Source organism: Lineus longissimus, chromosome 11 (assembly GCF_910592395.1).
Source record: "Lineus longissimus chromosome 11, tnLinLong1.2, whole genome shotgun sequence".
Taxonomy (NCBI): Eukaryota; Metazoa; Nemertea; class Pilidiophora; order Heteronemertea; family Lineidae; genus Lineus; species Lineus longissimus.
Genome location: NC_088318.1, coordinates 14,422,862 through 14,445,495, shown reverse-complemented (window position 1 = coordinate 14,445,495; position 22,634 = coordinate 14,422,862). Strand labels below are relative to the sequence as shown.

The 22,634-nt window shown below is 41.1% G+C and overlaps 1 protein-coding gene across 3 annotated transcripts in view; it reads right to left on the bottom strand.

The window, feature by feature from the left end:
- Positions 1 to 8,872: 8,872 nt before the first annotated feature.
- The window catches only part of LOC135496248 (homeobox protein caupolican-like), a 45,578-nt gene continuing 31,816 nt past the window's right edge, over positions 8,873 to 22,634 (bottom strand). For all 3 annotated transcript variants that reach the window (XM_064785474.1, XM_064785473.1, XM_064785475.1), the window contains 4 exons: positions 17,117 to 17,226; positions 15,192 to 15,529; positions 11,840 to 12,463; positions 8,873 to 9,044 (listed from right to left, as the gene is read on the bottom strand). In XM_064785474.1, the coding sequence (XP_064641544.1) occupies positions 8,938 to 9,044; positions 11,840 to 12,463; positions 15,192 to 15,529; positions 17,117 to 17,226 (1,179 nt within the window). In that variant the 3' untranslated portion in view covers positions 8,873 to 8,937. The remainder of the gene's footprint in view (positions 9,045 to 11,839; positions 12,464 to 15,191; positions 15,530 to 17,116; positions 17,227 to 22,634) is intronic.

The following is a 22,634-nucleotide window of genomic DNA, read 5'->3' as shown; positions in this document are numbered from 1 at the left end:
TGCCGGCGTAATTAGCCGAGTGTTTGGTTAGACAAGATGGAGAGAGGTCGCGGAAAAAGGAAACAGGGCGACTTTATCTTAGTTGAACTGTAAAGTCATTGATGTGGCGTGTTAATATTTGATATGATTTTATTGAAGAGATGTTATGCGAGCAATCTATGAAGACGATTGGCGATACCGCCGTCATCGTAAGAAGTTAAAAAGCGGGCATCTCCCGAGGGAATGAGGGATAAAATATAATACGCGGTTTGGAAGCTTTCGTGGAGGAGGCTGGGAAAAAAATGTGACGTTTTCTCATCGATGTTGGAAGATGGATTAAGGTTTTGGAAGATATCAAGGATATAAAGTGTAATTATGTTAACTAAAGTTAGAATAAGCTGTCGATATGAACCTTATTGATAAAGTCTGGTACCCTTGCTTCAAAATAATGCACCTTTTACCGTTGAGTGATTTTCAGTGAGATTTCCGATCGAATTGTCCAATAAGAAGTTCTAAATTCTGCGTCAGCCAATCACATGGCACTGTTTTCAGGCTACATTTCCAGTCAAATCTGCTTTTGGAAATATGCCTAACGATTATATCAAAGATAAAATGAGTTAGCTCATTGTTCTCGTCGGTCACAAGAAGTTTGAATATCCACGAGAATAAATTTGTTTTCTGCTAATTTGGTTGTACTTTTTCGATGAACATTAGATAAATGATATTGAAAATAATATCATATTTGTTCAGAACGGACTAAAAGAGAATACACAATATATGAAGAAATAAGTAATAAAAAAGCCTCGTTGGACAAAATGCTGATCAAACGAAAGTATTACGCCTGCAGCTGTAAAATGCAATAACGATTCTTTATAATAGCATGTAATAAAACAGGAAAAAGTTACTCAATCCTTTCGCGTATGATCTTCAACTCCCTACGGAGTCGGTACAAAGAATAGCAGCGAACACCAGGCCGGTAAGCCGCCTTTCAAGACGGTGCAGATTTCATGGGAGCTGCACAAACATGTTCCGCGTACGACTGATGAAAATCGGGCAAAGAAATGAATCCATGTTTCTGCGCCGTAAACAAATATCTCCCCTTCGTTACTCTCGCCGAGCGTTGCAATTTCCTGTCCTGGAGGATGGTAACAAGGTTGTAAAATAAGCTCTAAGATGTTGCAATGCTTGTAGGGACAATATAGCCCGTGTTTCACCACTGGTATCACCCTGACTTCGACTAAGCAAACACTCGAACGGATGAAGTTGCTGCGAGTGACGTTATTGGGAAGCGAGTGAAAGTTCCAATGACTTCGATGGCGGTTTTAGTTTCATACCGTATCTTGTAACGCTGTGAATTAAAAGCTAAGTATCGGAATTATGTTGGAACAGTCTGACTCGGTTAAAGAGATACCTAGAAACTCAGGCATTCGATCTCTGTGGGTCGAGTACAAAAAACATTCTAAAAAAACTTCCGAAGGTCATGCACCGGAAGTAGACAACCAGGCGGGCTCAGATCACAGTATAGATTGAACGGAAAGCTTAGAAAAGTCGAAATTCTGTCATATCGGAAAAAGTTGAATATCATTCCCAAGAAGATCAGACAATTGACCTCACCAAAGTCTTGGGTCCGTGACCTCACTGAAATTTAAATGAACGGCGACAAAATAGTGTGGGAAGATTGTACCTGAGGCTGAATATCAATTTTGATATCATGGGCTGCACTCTTGAGGCGAAAGTCATCGAGGCGGGACTCAAGTGTTCATTCTTTTATGTACATGTATATAATTGGCGTTCTTATAATTATCAGCGTACATAAGTAAATCAACCTCTTCAGGAAATTTCACCAGAGTTGTCTCTAATGTCGCTGAAGACAAGTTGGCTAGGCCTTGAGTGTTTTTATTGTGGAAGGTAAATCGTAAAGATTTCAAGGGACAGAGGCGTGGGCATCATTGTCAACTTTTCCATGTACAAATTTCCCACGTGCGTTTGTCGCCAGTCTTTAGCATTTGCAGCCGAGGTGCAGGTGACTCTATGGTAATATTCACCCCACTCGGAGCAGCCCCTCACATGTTCAGGTGCAACTGAGATTTCGCTAAAAAGCTATGAAAAGTATCCTTGCGAATATCACTTCTGCTGTCCTCAATTCATTTCCCCTTAACATCGTCGTAATTGTCCACTTTCCCAGGTACAAATTTCCCACGTGCTTCCGTCGCCGGTCCTGAGCACTTGCAGCCGAGTTAAAGGGATGTCTCTTTAAAAGTAGCACTGACAGCATCTTATTTGCGTGAAATCTATTTCACTTTTCAGGTGTATTTCTCACCACTTTTCATCTTAAAATCTTGGCAGTCTGATTTGGTTCTTCCCACGCGTGTCGGTCGCCAACCATTAGCACCAGCAGCCCAACCTCTATGGCATTACAACAGAGGTTTCAAGTATATGCCTATATGGAACAAGATATTCCGCAGTTAGATCTACATGTACTTTGATTGAGTATTTAACGAACCTCCTCAATTCTTTTCTCTAAAATAAGCCGTATCTTTCGAGATATCTTTGATTTTGTTAGGTGTATGTCGCCAGCCGTACTACATGTATATATATTTATAGCACCCTAGCCGCAGCATGGTACCCCGACCAAGTACATGTAGAATGACGTCAGTGAGGAGCATGGGTAAATTTATTTTGGGCGTTCCATCTGAAATTAAACCATTCAATGACATCCTGGGTCATATTAGCTCAGCCATACTAACTTTTAGCTTGAAATTTATTGAAGGAAAATCCAAACAGAAACCCAGAATTAAAAAAGATATAAAATAGGAGCCTTTTTAACCGATTTCATGAGGCAAGGAGGATTTTCGTTACTTTTATATCACGTCTGATGGCATCAGGTGCTCGTTCATCATACCTGCCACCCGAATCGCGATATTGTTTATGATGAGGAGTTTTAAGTGGCCGCTGGGGGGGCTGTTCACAATCATAAACGAGAGAGCATCATTTCTTTCACTAACGAGGCTGTGAATTTCAAAGATTGCAAAGAAATGATGTAGAATTAGCGTAAACACAATGTTACACATCGGTGCCTGTGGTAAAAATAAATGTTAACATCCTCTGGCAGAGTTGTATGGCTTTCCTCACTTGGAGACAAGGTGATGCCTCCTGGAACACGCGCGAGTGGAAGTGTGAAATATTTCTGCAAATAATCATAATATTTATCGAATTAAGTGCCTCTCAAGTGCTGCTTGTTTTTGTCAAGTGACGCCATGACACATACGGGTCATGACACATACGGGTATTCTGGCTCTTGGATACTAAACATCCTCCCTAGACGAAATGTGGCAAGACTGAAACGGCGTTTGAATCAGAATTGCAGCGCGGAAGTTTTATTTTATTCTACTGGTTGATGTGGTAATGATGTCCTTGGGGGCTGAGACCTACGGCTTTGCAGATTCAGAGAATTATTGCATGTTAGATATCGGGAAAAGATATGTGGGAACATTTCATCAGAATTAAGAAATGTCAATTGGAACCCGCAGTCCCCTTCCCTGGCATTATTGGATATTGTGTCCCATTGCACACAATACTTGTTTATAGTTGATCTTCCTTGGTAGTCGACTTCGAGTGAACTGTTAGAAAAGATGCCCCTAGAGATTGCCCACAGAAAAACAGCCGCTTATTGGAAAAAAGCTCAGCTTATGCTTATCCCCGCCAATCTTCTTTGTGCCTCTAGCAACCCCGGAAAAATCGAAACACTTGTGAGATGTAAAAGACGATTTCTACAAAGTGCTCCCATGCTAAACAAGATGTTTACAAGTTGTTGGATGAAATGGAAAATACAAGTGGCCCTGAACAAAAATTCAGAGCAATTTCGTCTTATACTTCTGTTGTTCTTATACTTTGTAAAAATGGGCTTGACGGCCGGTGTACCGGTTCAGGCTTCCTAACAAAAGAAAAAGGTAAATAGGATGCAGTTTTTTTCTACAAGCTTCATCCCATCTCTCCTCTGCATTCGGATGTGAATGACAAGAAAAATAATAATTCAAAAAGTGCATATGAAAACTGATGCATTGTTATATAAAGAAAGACATTTACTGGAATATACAAAAAGTCTTACGCTGTACCAAACATGTAGGCTGTACCAACTAAGGGCTTCTAGTCTATATTAGGCGAGGAGTGGGTATAAATCTTTGTTAGTTGTGCGGTTAAAGGAACTCTCTTTTAAGTACTTCAAAACATATTATGATAACGGCCAAGTAAAAGACCTTTGAGTTATCTTTACTGGAACAGGTAAACGCTGTAAGGCTGCTATCGAGTCAAAACGTGAAATGAAATCTAGACGTTCTTTAGATTTCGATAATTAACCGGATATCACGCCCTTTTTGCCAGTCGCCATGATATCCAATCATCAGAATTCAACGCCGAGAGAGAGGGTAATACAACATCCTTGGTAATTTAAACGTCATAGCGATAAAAGGGTCGCACCTTCTGGCCATGTTGACCCAGGTTAATCATGGCTGAGATGAAAAGTTAATAAGGGCGACAGCCTTGAAAGATGATTACAAAACGTGGCAAGTTTATTTTATGATATTTTCTCCATTTGTAAACAATGGGTACAAAACCGTCAGAAGGGCAAAAAGGAGAGTCAAGGTCAAGCCATTCAACACTTTTGGTAATCTTAGACCCGAGAGGGCATCAGGGATCGGACCTGCGGAGTGAGGGCGGGTTTATCGCCAGCTGATTCGCCCTTCTCGACTCCCCGTCGCCAACAGCCGTACGCTGGCTTTGTCTCCCACCGCGGCTCGTCCCCGCACATGCGACGATCGCCTAAAGACACTGCGATGAGTGCGCGGCACTTGATCAAGAATTTATTCGTCTAATTGAAGCGGCAAACTGTGTTTGTTCATCCCTCTATCAACATGATAAACCCGAACAGATGCACCGAGCCATCGACTTGGGATTTTCATCCTTTCCTTGGTGACATAAAAGCCTCGCGATGATCGATCGTAGACTGGATCTCTTCCCCGATGCTTCGCCCGAACACCTGCTTAGATTTCCCAATAAGCCGTTTAAAATCTTAAACCTATTCCACAGCAAGGAGCCAGAATTACGAATAGATTGACACACACGACAACATGGATTGATACTGATGGTATTATCTTTAAAGAAAAGCGTTGAATCATATGCTGAAAACGCACTGACTCTCATTTTATTCAGGCTGTACTAGGATTTATTCACTGCTAGATGTAAGCCAGTGAAATTCTCAGTGATATTTCGAATAAGAATATCGCAGCGCCATTTCGGGCTCTCTTAACTACATGTATAATAGATGAGCGAAGACATTGCACATCAAAATTTGATATATCAAACTGTAAAAAAATCTCGAATCGTCCAATTCTGAAGGAAACCGACATTTCCAGAAAACAATCTTCCTAACAGCTTGAGTTCCCAGTTGTTTTGAACGACTTCCCTTGCGATTAACGGCTCACTAACAAAGGTTTTATGGTACATGTATACGCTTTCTGTTCTTACGTCAGCGGACTCTATAGACAATACACCTGTTGCTAATTCGGCGAACTTTGATGCGGGACCTTTCTTCTAAGGGGACACTGACTACTGTTACACCGCCGTGGGCGTTGTAGTAACCAGATTCCAACATGCGTTAAACACGCATTTTTCAGCACCAATCGCGGCATACAACGCATTATAGAGCTGTTTATGCGTTCATTGAGTCCCTATCCAGGCATGAAATTATTTCATAAAGTTCTAATTAGTCGTAGTGTGTAGGGAATGAAGAACCGTCACACTAGCGACTTGAAGTGATCTGAAGCATGTGATGCGGAGCTCGCGAAATCTAACTGAAATTCCCTATGGCAATCCTTCGTTGGAGTATTAAATCAGTTTTCACCAAGGACTGAGGTCCGATAAACGTCTGTGGCGTCTTGGATCCATCGCCAGTTCATCAGTCCATCGTCAACATTCTGGTCATTGTCGCTTTGAAAAGCTGTCATTCTCCTGATGACCTTTTTTGCCTAACAAAACCTTGTCAATTTTTGTTAGGAAAGCACTGTTGATCACAGCTTTATTGGCCGTACTATTGTCCGTTTACTCAAGGTCTAACGCCTTCGGGGTTGTGGTCATTTAACACTTTACACCCGAAGGCTTCAGCGCAAAAACACGTAATTCATGACAAGGACCACCACGAACTAAAGGACAAACACATACATGGCTTCCGGCTAGAAAAACAATGGCTTTTTATAAACTCAATTTGAAATCAGCTGACCAAAATCGTAGCAGTAAAATACATTTTATAAAGTTCACTTTTGACCTGGGGCCTTTTTTCTTTTAATCGTTTGGCCCAAGATGGTGGTTTTCCACTCAATGACAGATGTCCTTTTTTGGTCCTCTGAAGAAGGTTTTAAACGATTATTCATGTTTTAGCACAATTATACTCCTTTGTCAATATTTATGGCTGAAAGCTATAGTGTAATCAAGTTATATCTACGATACAATCAACCAATGTGCAGCGGCTGTGCCCAGGTGGAAATCTATGGGTTTTCTTCAATGTTCTCAAAGAAAAACAGAAAAATTGTTTCTTCAATAAAATCCATGCTTAAGAAGTTGTCCCTCGCGAATACTGTAAAAGCATCGATGGTACATAAGTTATCGGCTCTCTAGATTACGAGGGTTATCATTTTCTTTGGAAAGGGCATTTGCGGGTAAATATATAGATGTAAACACGTCCTATAAATAGGGGAGTGGAAGGTAGTAATAATTTTTGGAAGGATAGACACTGACAGTGGTTAATCTTGCGGGGCAGAAGGAAACAAATGATAAGAATAATATTCATATATAACGGACAGGCACCCTTTATTTGAACAAATGTAAACAAATATGTTCCACTCAAATCATAATCACGCCGTCCATATTTTATATCAAGTCCAATAATAAATGACAAACTCCCAATAAGAAAACAGATTGAAATAGGCCTAAATGTATGTGCATACTCTCGAATCCAGCGCAATGCACTGTGCAATACACTGTGCAATGCACTGTGAAATGCACTGTACAATGCATTGTCCAATGCACTGTGCAATGCACTGTAGCATGACGCACTGCTTAGTGAAATAGAGAGCAGGCAACCTGTCACATTGAAATAAACACTGAATAAATTATTTTTTTTCAGTTATAAGCCATCCGTTTTCTTATTGTGAGCTGATCTATTGCAAAGACGACGGAAATTTTCAAAATGTAGAAATTGTCTCTGAATAATCAATTACCACGAGTAACACTGAAACGCGTAACAAAACTGACATGATGAAAAAGTACGTGCTACTTTTTTTACAAAATCTACCCGGGCGCATCGTACGTCCCATTTGAACACATCAGTACATGTACAGGATTTATTCACCAGACATTAGAGCCGGATACTAAAGAGTGTGTAATCGGCGAGTTTTCGCCAATTCAAGCCAAAAACGACCTGATGATCTCGGAAAAGCATCCTCATTCCTTGCCATCTTTTCTTTCAATCTATTTTCTCAAAGTATGTTTTTGAAGGCAGTAGTAAAGTTAGGAAAAAAACCCGTGTCAGCAGCCATGTTGTTTATAGTTTGTTGCTTAGTGATATTTGAATTAGCTGCAATACATTATTGCATTACTGAATAATAGTTTCCCATGATACATTCTGTCAAACCGACCGGATTAGAATGTTCCACTCTCAATTGTGCAAAGAGAAAAGAAAGTCATTCTGTATTAGGCGTTGCTTTTGCAGAAGAAGTTCTGTGCTATAGAATATATATTTTTCGCTAAGAATTTGCAAAGCAAGGGTTAAATCGCGTGCCTGAAGGAAATGGTATATATTTTCAAGTGTCATTGATAGCTCTCCTATATATACCCATCACCCTTGTAAAAGATGAAATATGGGTAAAGTATTTACTATACTTACATTATTCAGTAATGGCGTAAGAATATTGTAAAAGGTAGGCAGGCCCCTGTTCATGGATGTGACGCTTACGACAAGACAACGTGAACTTCCAAGAGGGCGTTAAGACATTATATCTGATATTACCAACAAAAATATGATTTCATAATCAGAATCCTGCCGAATCCTACTTGTACCTCTACCATATAGTGTTCAAGAGTGGTGCAAGAGACGTCTCTATTCACGCATCCAATTACGCCTCTGACGTCTGGGAACGGTCAGTAATATGAAAACTGACTATTTGTCTGTCCTGAAAAGTGTCATTGCACAAGCTTTTTGGCCACATAACAAATGTGTCTTACCCAAAATTATCGTCCAATGTCGATTGATTTATCCGAATTGAAATTTAAAGCAGAATCGTCTCCTATTCGTATTCCACAAATTGCATGATATTTTGTGTTCCTCGTTGAGTTATCATTCTTTGAATGACCAAACTTTGGCAGAGTCTCTAAGAAACATCATGAAGAGAGCCTTGATTTGATATCTCCAATAACATTTCATATTGTTCATTTACGCACGAAGAAGGATTTTTGGGACCGCCAGAAATGTCAATGTGCATCACAATCCCAATAATGTTAGGGCATGTAGGGAAAAGGCTTTTAAAAAAATTTACTTCGGACGAAATATTGAAAAATTCATCTACCCAGCCATGCCAGCATGAGCTCCTCTCTTGTCCATAAAATCGAAGGGTCAAAGACGATCCTTGTAAACTATCAAACTCAAATCACAGGAGACCAGTGTGAAGGGCTAGTGAAATCGACAATTCATGAGGGCTGTAAATCAAGTACAATATTTTCATTAGATTGGCTGTCCGGGTCAGCGGGGGTGGGGGTAAGGGAACAGAGTCAACCCCTAACACTGTAAGGATGGTGATACACATAGGAATTTTTGAACGGACCCTCAGTCAATGATATATTTGCCATTCTTCTATAGTCTTCTTATTAAAATGTCCCGATTTGCGAATCCTCCTCAAAGTTCTCGAATTGTCACATTTTCATGACCGGTTTAAATGCTGTGCAATGATCATTGTTCATCATCGACTGATCTAGGTCGGTTTTGATGCGTAGGAGGTCCTTTTGTTGATGGTCATTGACTGGAAAGAGAAAGATGGACAGATATGAGCTTAGGATGCTTAGACATGTATTGGTGGTGGGCATGGGTTCATATTTAGATGTTACGTGCAATATGATGGACCCAACGTTACACCGGTAGAATCTGATGGAATTCCCATCATAGAATCTACCATGGGCAGTCATAGAACCTATAAATTGTGTTACAAATTAAATATGAAATTGAACGAGAAGGGACGACGTATGGAGAGGAGAACTGATTAAGAAAGAAGAAACACTTTTTAAGGTAGTACAAGGAATAGATCAAATATCAGAAATTGATACAAAATGACTGTTATGATATTGTTGTGGTCGAGTGGGAGGGCCATGTGGGCGGTCTGTTGATAACCGGGCATTGTCCCTCATGGTATTATCCCAATCATTACCTGAGGTCTAAACGAACAAAGTTTGGCGGTTGAAGTTGGCGTTGTTCGGGTTCCCCGCATGAGGTTAGATGGAACAGAAGGTTCGCTAGGCTGCCCAGAGCGCTGAGTGTCAAGTAACACCACTCGGGAACATTTCGCAGTTGCACTCCGGTGACTGTTCATTCGCCAAAATGTTTTTTATATATGACATGAATGGAGAAAAACGACAGAAATTTCTTTCATGTGTTCTATTCTTTCTTTATGGTATGTTCTCCAACATAACCATTAAAAGTTATTAATTTACAATGTATGAAGGACATGCCTGTGGTATTGTGTCAAAAACAAGGTCACGCGGGGCTGCCTCTGATAGGATCAAATGCGTCTCCTACAGTTTAGGAAGTTAGAACCCAAGCGTTGTGTGTTGGGACTCTATCCGATAGAGATCTCGTCTCCACGTCGCCGCAATTGTAACCGGTCTGTATACCAAGACGGACTCGTCGGCTTGCGCTAGTAAGGCCCATGGCCGGAGCCACCGAAGTGACAAATGTTAAGGAACCACAGAGACGCCAGTCAGAGATAGGGTCTAGGCATTGTCGGCGGGCTATTTCGTATAGATCCAGGCGTCGAGACATGACCGACGCGGCACCAGTGCCCACAGCATGAAAAACAAAGCGTGACAAATCTTAAATACCAATCTCTGCCGTAGTCTGCACTGTTTCAAGATGACATTGACTACATGACAGATTTGGGGACATTATTTATGACCGGGCTCGATAATTATTGTTGAAGATAGAGCTAATCTTGTCAAGGCATCATCATATCTGGTTGGCTGCTTCTCTAAAACGCTACCGGAAGTCGATTAGGTATTTTGTCGGCAAACATTCGGCATGTGTTTGAAATCTTAGCCCGTGATTGAGTCGAGGAGGCCCTACCGTGTTTACACGAAAGCGTGCGGGAATTTATTACAGTAAATTCCACGGAGACTAAGGTTTGAACAAAACCGTCATCGTCTGCCAACATTTTCTGAAAACGAGAAGGTTGGCAGCGACTTAAAACAAGTTGATGGCAACTTGTTGCCTGGCTGTATTGACCGTTCCAATATAAACCTGAAGGTGTATACTATCTCTAATATAACCTATGATACATTTCGCCACGGATTACCAATGGTATGGAGGCAATACTTTGTGCTTCTCACTGTAACAGCACCATGATGGTCATGTGAGCTTACTGGTACTCTCGTTGGCACTGACATCAACAACAACGGGCTAATACCTCATTTGCTTCGTGTCCGGGAGGTCGAAGGTTCAAGCCCCGTTGGCAACTCGCCTTTATGAGGCCACCAACTCATTTGATAATGGTACATCGTGGTATTCCTGGCATCAGAGGATGAATCGAGAGCTTCGGAGTTTGAAGTTCGGCTTGCACTTGGCCCAAGATTGGCCGAAGAGGAGTCATGGACGTGTGCACCCAGACTCTAAATTCTCTCTCCTTGGGTTGCCGATAGCATCAATACCACACAACTCCTCCTTCCAAGTAACTATTCACGATAAGTGCTCTATTCAGCAATTGGAAGCTGATCCGCTGGGAAGGACATTTCACAAGTGGGTCTTTATCATCTAAAGCGTCCACGGAGATTGTGTCAACGGATGCTTTCCGGACACAGGACGCTTGGTGTGGTCACCGATGAATAGGGAGATATTATGTGCAGTGATAGGGTCTCAAGGATTCGAGTTCCACTTAACAAAAGATTTTGAATGGGAAATATCATTGCGGTGAAAGGGTGTAAATGGCTGGGGTCCTTTCAAGTAATGATGGTTTGACGGTGTGAAGGAATTGTCCTCAAGGGTCCTCTTTGACTCATCAACTCCTTAGGATGTGTCATCTCTTGACAAATACATGACCAACATTATCTTCAGTTGCTAACGCCATTTAGATCTGTCTATAAATATGCCATGGGTTCTCGTGTCCCCCTCCCTGGTAACCATGTTCTGAATACGTAATGATGCAGTTGTACCAAATAGATCGAACCATTTATTTAGACATATAGCAAATCGGAGAGTGAATACTACGAATGGTTTATAGCAGTTATTACAGAGGTTGCACCTGTCAAACAGGCCTGTCGAGCGTCCTAACCAACCGATGACCGAACATTCAACAATTCATGAATACGGGAACCCACCATTGCACTTTTTGGCGGCGACGGGGTTGCGATAAAGCGTGATCAGGCCTTTTTCTGGCCACTCCAAAATAACCAAGGAATGCACTTGCGGTGCGTTGGGAGTTGTTAACACAATATCCCAGCTGCTACGAAAAAAATGGTCGCAACCCCATCGCATCTTTATCGCACCGCGGTCGCAAGAACATATTGCATTGGTGGATTCCCGCTTAACGATGCAAAGGCCCTATCATCTCACCTTTGTGCTCGGAGAGTCCGTTGTGTAGGTTGTTTAAAATAGCGGGGTGGGACGGAGACTGATAGCTATAGCCCTGACTTAAAGAGTTCGAAGACAGAAAGTTCGGCTTTCCCAGCCCGCTGGCGACATTTGGCACATACGACGACATAGATCCCATCCTATTCAAGCTATTCAAGTTATTAAGGCCAGACGACATCGAAGTGGCAGTAGATTGTCCAATTCCGCCACCTAGTGTTCGTTGAGATAGGGAGTATCCCCCGTTGAAACCACCCTGGTTTCCTAGAGCGTACCCTTGCGGCATCGACTGCCGCACACTGGCTAAAGACGCTCCGTAGCTATCTATGGTATTAGTAAGGTTGTCCGTCGGCCCGACTTTGATCAAATCAGGCGACCGCCGCCCGAGTGGAGGGCTCGTCGAGGTAGCAGTGTGAGCGAGAGACCAGATCCGAGGTTTATCTCCGTTTATGTTGAAAGCGTCGTGTGGGGATGATAGGTCTCCGGGACTTTGCGTATCTTTGAGGGCGTCTGATGCGTCAAGGCGCGACACCTTGCGGTCTAGGTCCAGTGAACACGAACTCGGTGAGACACTTGAGCAGAGGGGGTCGTGGTCACTCAATGATTTACCTGCAACGAGAAATAAGTATGCAATATCACTAACAGAGCTTCACATATTTTTCATGTTAACTTTGCGAAATACCAACACCAAATTATTCCTATTTGGTACCAGGGGGTTAAACCTTCTCACGAAGCAGTTAATTATCATTGAATTGGTGCTACGTGTTCCTCCGGCCTCCTCCATTGAACTAATCAAAGTTCATGATTTTATTAATCAACCCGAGGTGCAATCGATCGTTTGACCGGAATCAGATTGAATGATTTAGCAATCACGGCCGATCTCGGCGCTTATTGTCTCCGCTTACACGCTCTATTCTTGACTTCATCAACTCTTGCGAGATAACAAGTAAGACAATGATACCGAATTCAGGTTAAGAAGACCGAAAACATAAGTGTAAGCGAGAGGGGTTGTAGACATTGTTTGGGTCAAGTTGATATCATACGATCCTCGATCCATGACTCGGCAATTTAGAGCCAATCAACGCCGTCTTCTGTGCAAACAAACCCTTTGCAACCAATCGACACCAACGTCTCAACTGGCTGTTCGTTTCCAATTGGTTGATTTTTCACCGGATAAAGAATCAAGGCAAATCAACTCGGTGATTGCAAGCAAATTGTCTATAAAATTGGTTATTTTCCCAATTTTGTCTGATAAATTGTTATGAGCCAGTTATTTGAGACAACAGCGCACTAAACAATAGCCTATCATGTCTGATTTCTCAATAAACACCGCCTTGTTTAATTTGAACTCCGAGTCCGTTAAGTAAACGGTTAATTACAGACCAATTTTATCCTGAGTGATGGTTAATTACAGACCAATTTCGCCGACAGGATACACGATGGAGGGGTTAGTTTTATCGCGGGGAAGTTCAGCAGAGTGAATGTTTAATTTCCACTCAGGCTGAAGATGCATTAGGAATAATTGGTATGATTATTTTACAGGCATCAATATCAGTTAGGACATTCAGTGATCATTAAATCATTATCTCCAGTAATTTGGTGGGATTATATGAAAATCTAAGACGCAATTCAACGTCACCAATGGAATCATTTCATTTGTCGAGACTAATGGGAGGTTTTGGTTGAAGTATTTGACGCCGAACCCATGGAGGTAACTTCCTTGCCTCACTTCCAAACACCGCATTGTTTACAGCATGTCAAGTATCAACAAAAAGACAGTTATGAAACATCGTGCTTGAAATGAAATTGAAACATAGGACGATTTCAAATTCATTATTGAGATATTTTCAATGGGGGTAGCTACACATGTACCTTCCCTGGCCTTCCCCTCCCCTGTAACAAAAAAAATCGCTTTTAAACATTCTAAATAAGGCCACGTGTTGGTTGTTCTGATTTGGAAACTGTCACAACAGACAAACGCACTCTCAACGTATTGGCACAACAATAAGGATTCTCTCAAGCCAATTATAACAATGATGGACCACGTCCTTTATTTGTAAGAAAGAAACCCATTTACAGTGTATGACCCCAAGTCTGCCTAAGCGAAGAGAGACACTCGCCTTACACAGACCGCGCCAGAAATCATCCAGCCTCGGGCGAAATAACAATGAACAATGACAGACGTTTTATCAAAATTTTCAGCCTCGAAAGGTGCCAGGATAGTGTACGATGTTCGGGTTGCATATTTTCTCAGAAAACATTGAGATCTGGGAATAAGCACATGAAGTTTGTTACAGTGCTTTCACAACTGCGCAATTTGTCCGAGGGTCCTATGACAGATTTACGCCTTCCTGGTCTCATGTTGACAGTCATGAAGGACATGAAGTCTCCCGCCGAGTTTTGTTTGAAAATATGAGGGGATTTTGACACTTAGAAAACATGGCGTTGTTTTCAGCTATAAAAGGGCTGCCTGCGTAACAAATGTGAAATAACAGAGGACAATTAGCGCGAATTGGCTTCAGTAGCTGGCGACAAGCTTCAACGAGTTGCCTCTCTAATGAAATGAAAAGAAAACACACGGTGAAGAGTGCTGGAGCGTGGTGTATCAATGGATGGACGTCATAACGCGTTTCTCCCAGCGGGGTCCCCGTACTCGTCGTAACTCCCGTCCACGGCCCGCGTGAAATCACAAATGCCGACTCCAGCATCGATGCGAGTTTTGTTTTTAGTGTATGGGCTCAATACACCATGCTATTAGTGCAATTAGGAGAAATATCCGGCACAGCTTCGTAATAAACCTGCCAGTATTGGAAAAGGAACATTCTTTTGAGTTCGATCAGCGTAGTGCAGTGTTATTCTCAGATTGAGGATGAGGAACACTTTCTTACGCGTGGCTCCCGGAGTTTCTAATTTCCTGCTACTTTAAGAGACAATTGTCATGATGTAGTTTACATGAATAAAAGTGCCCTCAATGGATGTTTCTTTAGGACCCTACGAGATGTCCACAAATGTCAATGAATGTAGTCTAATAAGTTAACACGAGTCGAAATGTTTTACAACTCATGGACGCAACCTAATAATAATCTTTGCGTGTTGTAAATCAGCGAATCTCCACCTTGAATAAGTTCCATTAATATGAACTTAGAGGGACTCCACAGACGACCGATCACATTTAAAACATTCTTGTAATGGACAAATTTCGTTTCGATTTGCAATCATTTGGGTAAGCAGTGGGGTTTTCTTCTCTCGCTTCGGACTCAGATCCTTTCAAAAAAGAGACGGTTTTTTCCTGACCAATCAGAAAGCTGAAATTAATTCGCCACAAGACTGCACTTACCCGTATCACTACTAGCATCATCTATCGGCGACTTGATGTCATCCTTGTCCCCATCACCATCATCATCAGCATCGCTGTCTATTTTCTCGCCATCCTCGTCACATCTATTTCTTGGGGACCAGGTCATCTTGTTTTCCTTCTTCAATCGTCTGCGAGCGTTCGCGAACCACGTAGACACTTGGGTCAAGGTCATTTTTGTAATGATGGCGAGCATAATCTTTTCCCCCTTGGTGGGGTAGGGGTTCTTTTTGTGTTCATTAAGCCATGCTTTTAGTGTACTTGTGCTTTCCCGAGTGGCATTTTTCCGTCTTGCACCATTCAGGTCCATACCACCGTAACTGTAAAAACAGGGAAAGAGGGTTGGGTTAAACATAAGATAAGAAGATAACGATAAGTATATGTACTCCTAGACTACAGAACGGTTTCTTTACCATTGTTTCTCTGTGTTAACGGAATCATACTTGATTTGCCCGAGGCATAAAAACTTTTTTTCAGATTCCTGACAACAACATTTTAAACGTTTTAAAAAACGTGCAAATTTGATCAGCCAACAATGTCCCTCGGTGATACAAGCGAAATCATAAACAACTAGATCCGGGAAAGTCTCATGGAATGAGAGTTTCTGGTTGGCTATAATCCTTGTGCTATCTGACATATCGTGTAAAGATAAGAACAGGGAAGTATATTTAGCCTAGAGTCAATTCAAGTTTTGATAAAGTTTGAAAAAAAGAGGATTGAAAAGCAACCAGACCAGTTACACAGACAGAAAAAAACTACTGCATGTCACCCATCAGATGGAACACTACTCTGTTAATTATTTAAATATCGCCCAACTTACTGGGTATATGTATTATACCTCTAGTTCAAATGTGCGTAGCCATCTTTGTTGCTGAAAATCTAATACGGCCGGTAAAATTCATTATAGCACTGCTTCCATCCCTATTTCCGTCAGGTGATTCCGACAAATCCCGCCGAAAAACTACAAAGAAATTGCCAATTCGACCCTTGGGTTTTTCTCCCTCTAAATGACAGTATCCATTCGTCTTGGGTGACAGAAGCATACATCTCATCTCGCTGCAAGCACCCGAGGGACTCGCTCACAACAGACAAAGTTAATATCATAACACCTCATCATCAACACCAGATGGACCTCCAACCTTAATCAACCCGCATCGCGTCCATTTCTCCCCATTTCTTTCTAGTGAGAAATTGCTCGGGCAAACCTTTGTCAGTTCGGCCAAGGAGAACATGGTCCCTGATTAGAAAGGCATATGTGACAAAGATTCTCCATATTTATGGCCGCCTACTTTGAATCTACTTGAGTAAGGTGGTGGCCGCCTTCGGCAGCAGCGGTGTCGATTGCGGTGAAAAGAAGGTGGAATGATTACGCCGTGGTGTCATTTTGGTTACCAGCAATGCATTACTGGCTACTGCCCGTTGTGCTGATTGGAAAAAAGCGCTATCCATCAATGCTTCTTCATTAAGATGACTTGAATCATTTTTCACTTCTGTGCAAAAAAGGAAATTTTCTGCGTGAAAGATCAAAGGACCGACTTTATCTTAGCAAACAATGCTAATGTTGACAGTTGGATTACCGGGTCGCCATGCATAACACATTTATAGGTCAAACTCGATCCCTTTCCTTTACTTTTTATACCCATTGATTTCGTCTCGCAGCTTCTCCTACGATGAGGCAAATCTCGTGAGATATAGGCTTCTTATTCACCCTTATTCCCTGAATATCATGTTCAATGTCTAACTCTAGATTTGTTAAGGATCGAATCTAAACGCAAAGTGGAAGTTAGTCATCAATGGCATTTGGCTTCCATCGGTTCCTTCACCCCGTTTTATCAAACAAATGCCGGGAGCATTCTGAATAATGTGACTTGCTCGATGTCAAAAACTAAGTATTGGTGTGAACTTACCTGTTACCGTAGGGATACCCCGCCATGGTTGGATCGTACGGGTAGTAAGCTGTGGGTTGGGTCAGCCCTCGCCACGCATCTGAACCCTCTTTATAACCGTAGGCTGAGCTCTGTAAAGAAAGAAAGGCGGAGAATGGATGAAACATGAGGTTCTAATGTATCTTTCAATCAAGAATTCAAACTGAGAATTTGCTGTAAAAGAAGCCCATCCCCAGACATCAACTGGTTACATCCAGTTTCTTCCTTAAACAGTGGCTGAGGGAAATATTTTACTCGTTTGCCAAAATCGGAATATAAATTCATGACCGTGTTGACCAAGTTTTCCATTTAACAAAGCTGACAACTTTTTATTTTGATAAAACGTCGCTCTCGGAAATCGACGTCCATATTTGAAACATGATATAACCAAATTAAATCATGGCGGGTACCTTACTGGTTAAACCAAACGCACGGATAACATGATCTGTTTGCCTTATCTCTCCCCAAACATCCACCCAACAAGCACATTTAAATGCGCCTCCATGTCCCGAGCCCGCCCCGATTAAATTCTCAATAAAAGCAACTAAAATCAACGAGTTATTTTAACTTGGTGATCAACGATAATGTGGCAGCGACACACAAAGAACACGTTTAATCACCAGTAGAAAAATATTGAATCTCAGTAAGCAAATTAGCTATGAAATGGCTTTTTGTCAACACTATCAGGGGTGGCCATATGTCGGGATATCTGCTGTTAATTTGCCAGATATGTTGACAAATACGACAACAATAGATTGATGATCTGCATTTCGTCGGAGAAAATTAAATCTAATCACGGGATTAACAACTAGCTGATGGTGGCCCCCATTCATCTGGCTGCTCCGTGCCCCACTCCCCCTCCCCAAGTAAGAAATTGAGTATCAATTATACCGGTACTTTATTCAACTTCATATAAAATCCAAATCATATCAGTGGAAGTAATAGTACGTTTAAAATAATCTTATATCTAGAAAATATTTATCAAAAAAATTCCTAAATTTCTGCGTTCTAGACAGAACCAAAAACCAAGCATGAATCGATGAAGCCGATCGGCTTAGAATGAAGCAATTCCCACTAAAACCAAGTAAGACCTTTAAGAACAAGGGACTCAAAACCATAGCAGCTACTGAAAAACCTGAAATCGAAATATTCTGCGTAGAAAAAATCTTATGGAAAAAGATCCCATTCACCGCCCATGAAGAAACCCACTACCGCGCGTCGCGCACTTGGATCTTGCCAATTTTTATCCGCGCCCGAGGCAGCAGATACAAGTGTGCCCAGCTTCACCATACCGAGCAGGTGGAAAGGAAATATCGGGGAAATAAGAAAAATCTACCCAGAGAAAAAAGTTTTCAGATATTGGCAAGGTTATTGTACTATGAAGGGAGACGGGCGATGCTAAGGGCGCGCTGTCTTATGTAATTATCAGGTTTTGTGCTTGTCACTTCGAGTGAAATAATTATCTACAAACAAAGATCGGATCCTACACAACGGGGAACAGTGTTTTAAGAATATAAATAAACGAATGGTTTCGCGTTATCAGATCCAGAATGGGTTAACATCTTCGACCACGGGATCGTAGAATGACACCATCACAAACCTCGCGGCAACTTAGCAATGTTCTCGGGTCATGCGCTGAATTGAATCAATGTTCGACAAATTCCGTATAGTTTTTATTATTTAAATCTCACCATTAGGGCGGCAGAAATATGGCCCCAGTTGAATACAGTATCTTCCGGTTTTCCCGTACAATATGGACTCCATTAGAGAACCTCAAACCCGTAGGATGCCAGAACAATCGAATCAGCGTAATTAAAGGCGACTTTATGTGGAGACCTGGCTTCAAAGAGCATCAATCTTGTATGGAAAGGAAGGGAGTAATATCATTGCATATTTCTTGCCATTATAAGTCCGATAGCTTCGACAGATATGCATATTTTAGCGACTGGCCTTTGTGTGTTGGGACGTTGTGAAGGGAACCTAGAATAGATGAGGTTACAATTAGAACGTCATTGCGTTATCGGCAGTTGATTCCATATTCCATGGTAATGGGCCTGCACCAGAACACTGATTTGTCATGCCTTTTTCTTTCACTGTCAACGTATTGTTTGAGTCTTTGTAAAATCATAGTTCAATGTTTTGAAGGAAAGTAAAATTTCTTGAGCAGCAATTCGGGTCATGTGAACGGACAATTTTCTTCCCTCATGGTAACTGCATTCCCGAGTTCTATCCTCCTCTTTTTAAGAATTGACTCTGCCTGTGTACCTAAAACATTAGGAGGTATTTTGCGGAGATCATAATTATGCAATCATGACATCACCATTCGTCATCCTCAATCAGCTTTTAGGAACTTCCGGTCTGCTTTCAGTCGGCAGAAGCCCTTTGTTCAAACCGTGGCATTGGCTTTCACTCAGCGCCTAACAAGCACGATGGATGTCTTACGATCGGCCAAAATATATTTATTGGGAAACATTTCAAATGTTTGACTTGATACAAACTCCAAACACGACTGAGGAAAGCAAAACGTCTGCCTGAATCAACAGAACGCTGAAGTAAAATTATAAATTTGACAGTTTCACATTGAACAGACCAAACTATGTATAAATATTTAGAGTGTACCAAAGTAATAAATTTGAGGTATTTCTCATCAGGACTATACCACGAATACAAAAATCCGTATTACACGCTAATAATTAAGTGAAAGATGTCGCGAGATCACGCTTGATAAACATGGCCGTCGAAAGAGGTAATCTGCAGACCAGAATTGAGCCACAACTTGGGCCGGACACGCAATTTTACGTGCTGTTTGTTTCAACGTGTTTGTGTGTGTCCTGCCCTGTACATTAAAGATTTGTATAGAGTTTTGACCATAGTACACGTGTGTATTTGATTCTACTTGATCTGGAACACTCTTCAGGTCCTGGTAATCGTCATGTTCAAACAACTGTTTTTCATCAGGAGACATAATCAATTATGTTCATGGTCCGTCGATCATCGACATTTTATCTATTTTTAACTCCTCCGATGTAACATACACGGTTTGACACAAGCCCCTACTTTGAAAATTTACCAAGATTTATTTTTTATAACTCACAATCGGCTGAAATAACGAAGACTAATCTTTGCATTAGAAATGGAAGAAAACAAAACCTGTTGTATCGAATGTTGGTTTCCATGGTAATGGAAGGGAATGATTTTTCAAGAATTGTGCTTAACTTGACTAAGTCCTAACGAGCGGTAGGGAAGATTATCGCCGGCAGGTGAAAGTGATTTTAAAGGAGATTAAGCTAGTTATCCAATGAGCTAATCTTGTTGTCTCCGTTTGCACGACACCAAGCTAAGGCTGTGTTTGAATTCATTCTGTGACTAAAATATCATCCGATTTTATTTTGGGCTATACTCGTTTAAAAAGGCATCGAACGATCAAACATAACACCGTTTCGACACAGAATATAAGTGCATTGGACGATGACATACGTTATACATGTACTTTTACATGTAACAAAGAATCAGTGAATTGGAATTAGGCAAGTTATACTGTTACATGAACATCAGTGAATTGGAATTAGGCAAGTTATACTGTTACATGAACATCCGTGAATTGGAATTAGGCAAATTATAATGCTACATTACATGCAACAAAGAAACAGTGAACTGGAATTAGGCAAGTTATACTGTTACATGAACATCAGTGAATTGGAATTAGGCAAGTTATACTGTTACATGAACATCAGTGAATTGGAATTAGGCAAGTTATACTGTTACATGAACATCAGTGAATTGGAATTAGGCAAGTTATGCTGTTAGTGTTATACATTACATGTAACAATGAATATTAGTTAATTGGAATTAGGCAAGTCATTCTGTTATAATATAGAACTTTATTGAATTATTCTTTTGAAAGCATGACATTTTCAGACCCCTGCCCCAAATTAACTTACCAAACACCGCTCTTTCATTTAATAAGAATCGGAACTTCGATACTAGAATTTATTGGTGATCTACTCGTAGTAAGATGTTTAAGTCCAGTCTTCTGTATGTAGGTCTTTCTTACAAAATCATAAACCTTACATTGATAGGCATCGATTTGTCATATTCACAAGATTACAATGCATGCATGTGAACATGCGAAAACACGAAAGATATTCAAATTTCAAAATAACCTTTTGAATAGGCGGCGTGTACAATATGAAGCCTTGCAAAAAAGGCATGAAAGACTATCTTGATCAAGCCATGGCGCCAAGTTCAGGCCTATGATTTACAATATGTAAATTACACTCTGATCGAAATGATTACACGTTTGATAGCTGTTTTCATGTTTTCTTTGTAACAACTATGGCATTTTGCCTGTAGACACTGTCCAATTCTTCACAGAACCAGGCAGAATCTGGTGATGTCCAATACATATCTTGTCTATAGGGCATCAATCAAATGATTTCTATAAGACATCAAGTTAGATTTTATCACTTTATACTTGAAGTTGCGAAGAACGTACTTCGTTTCACTGCAGTTAATAAATCTAATTTCTTGCTTTTTTCTGACAGGTGAACTAAGCCTTTTCTTGAGAGGAAGTAGAATACATGTAGCTCCTCGTGGCGTAGTAGTATTGCCATCTTCCCATCTCGAGGACATCCGGCGAAGCCTTTCCAGCCAACATTTTTTTTGTATAAATGAACATTGAGGGAAAAAACAAGGCTCAAAAACTTTGTTCGGAAACCTTGGAATTGTAGGGTGTGTGAGGATCAAAATAGTACTTTACTCATTATAACATGTACATGAGAGGATGTCGGTCAATGCAGTGCCAATATTTCACAAGGATTATCGGAGGCTTACGTAATGAACATTTCAAACAGAATATACAACGTTTTATCCTGACACCTGATTTGACCATTTTGTGTTACAATCAACTGCTTGGCATTCATTAACTTTTCTAATCTTAACAATTATTACATTCTACACCTGCCCCATCCGCAGGCAAGAGTATAAAAATTCATCCAAAATGGCCGACACTTAATGGAAATAAATACCATTATCTTAAGAGTGACAGCAAAACAGACATTCAGGTTATCCGTATTGAATCCGACACTTGGCCATCCCTTCCACGTCTCTAGGCAATCTGGCTTAATTGATCCCTTATTGTCCACCCCAGCATCGCCAAGTGTCATCACATTACCACAGTATTAGCCTCAATGCCGCAGGACGGCCATTTACCCATATAGGTACCGCACCGACCACGTGCAATGGCCTCCCTTACGGCAGTGACGCCAATTAGACCACGGACCCAACCGGAAGTAACCTAATCGAACACTTAAATAAAATTGTCATCAACTCTAATTGCTATTTCAAGTGTTTTTGTCAAGATGACAGGTGTACTGATAGAGTTATACATGTAACCAAACACACAGTTAAAAATTGTAATTTTGATTTTTTGACGACTTGGTAATAATAGTACATTATTCCGGTATTGACAACTGTCTTGACGATTTCCCCTTGGACGAAA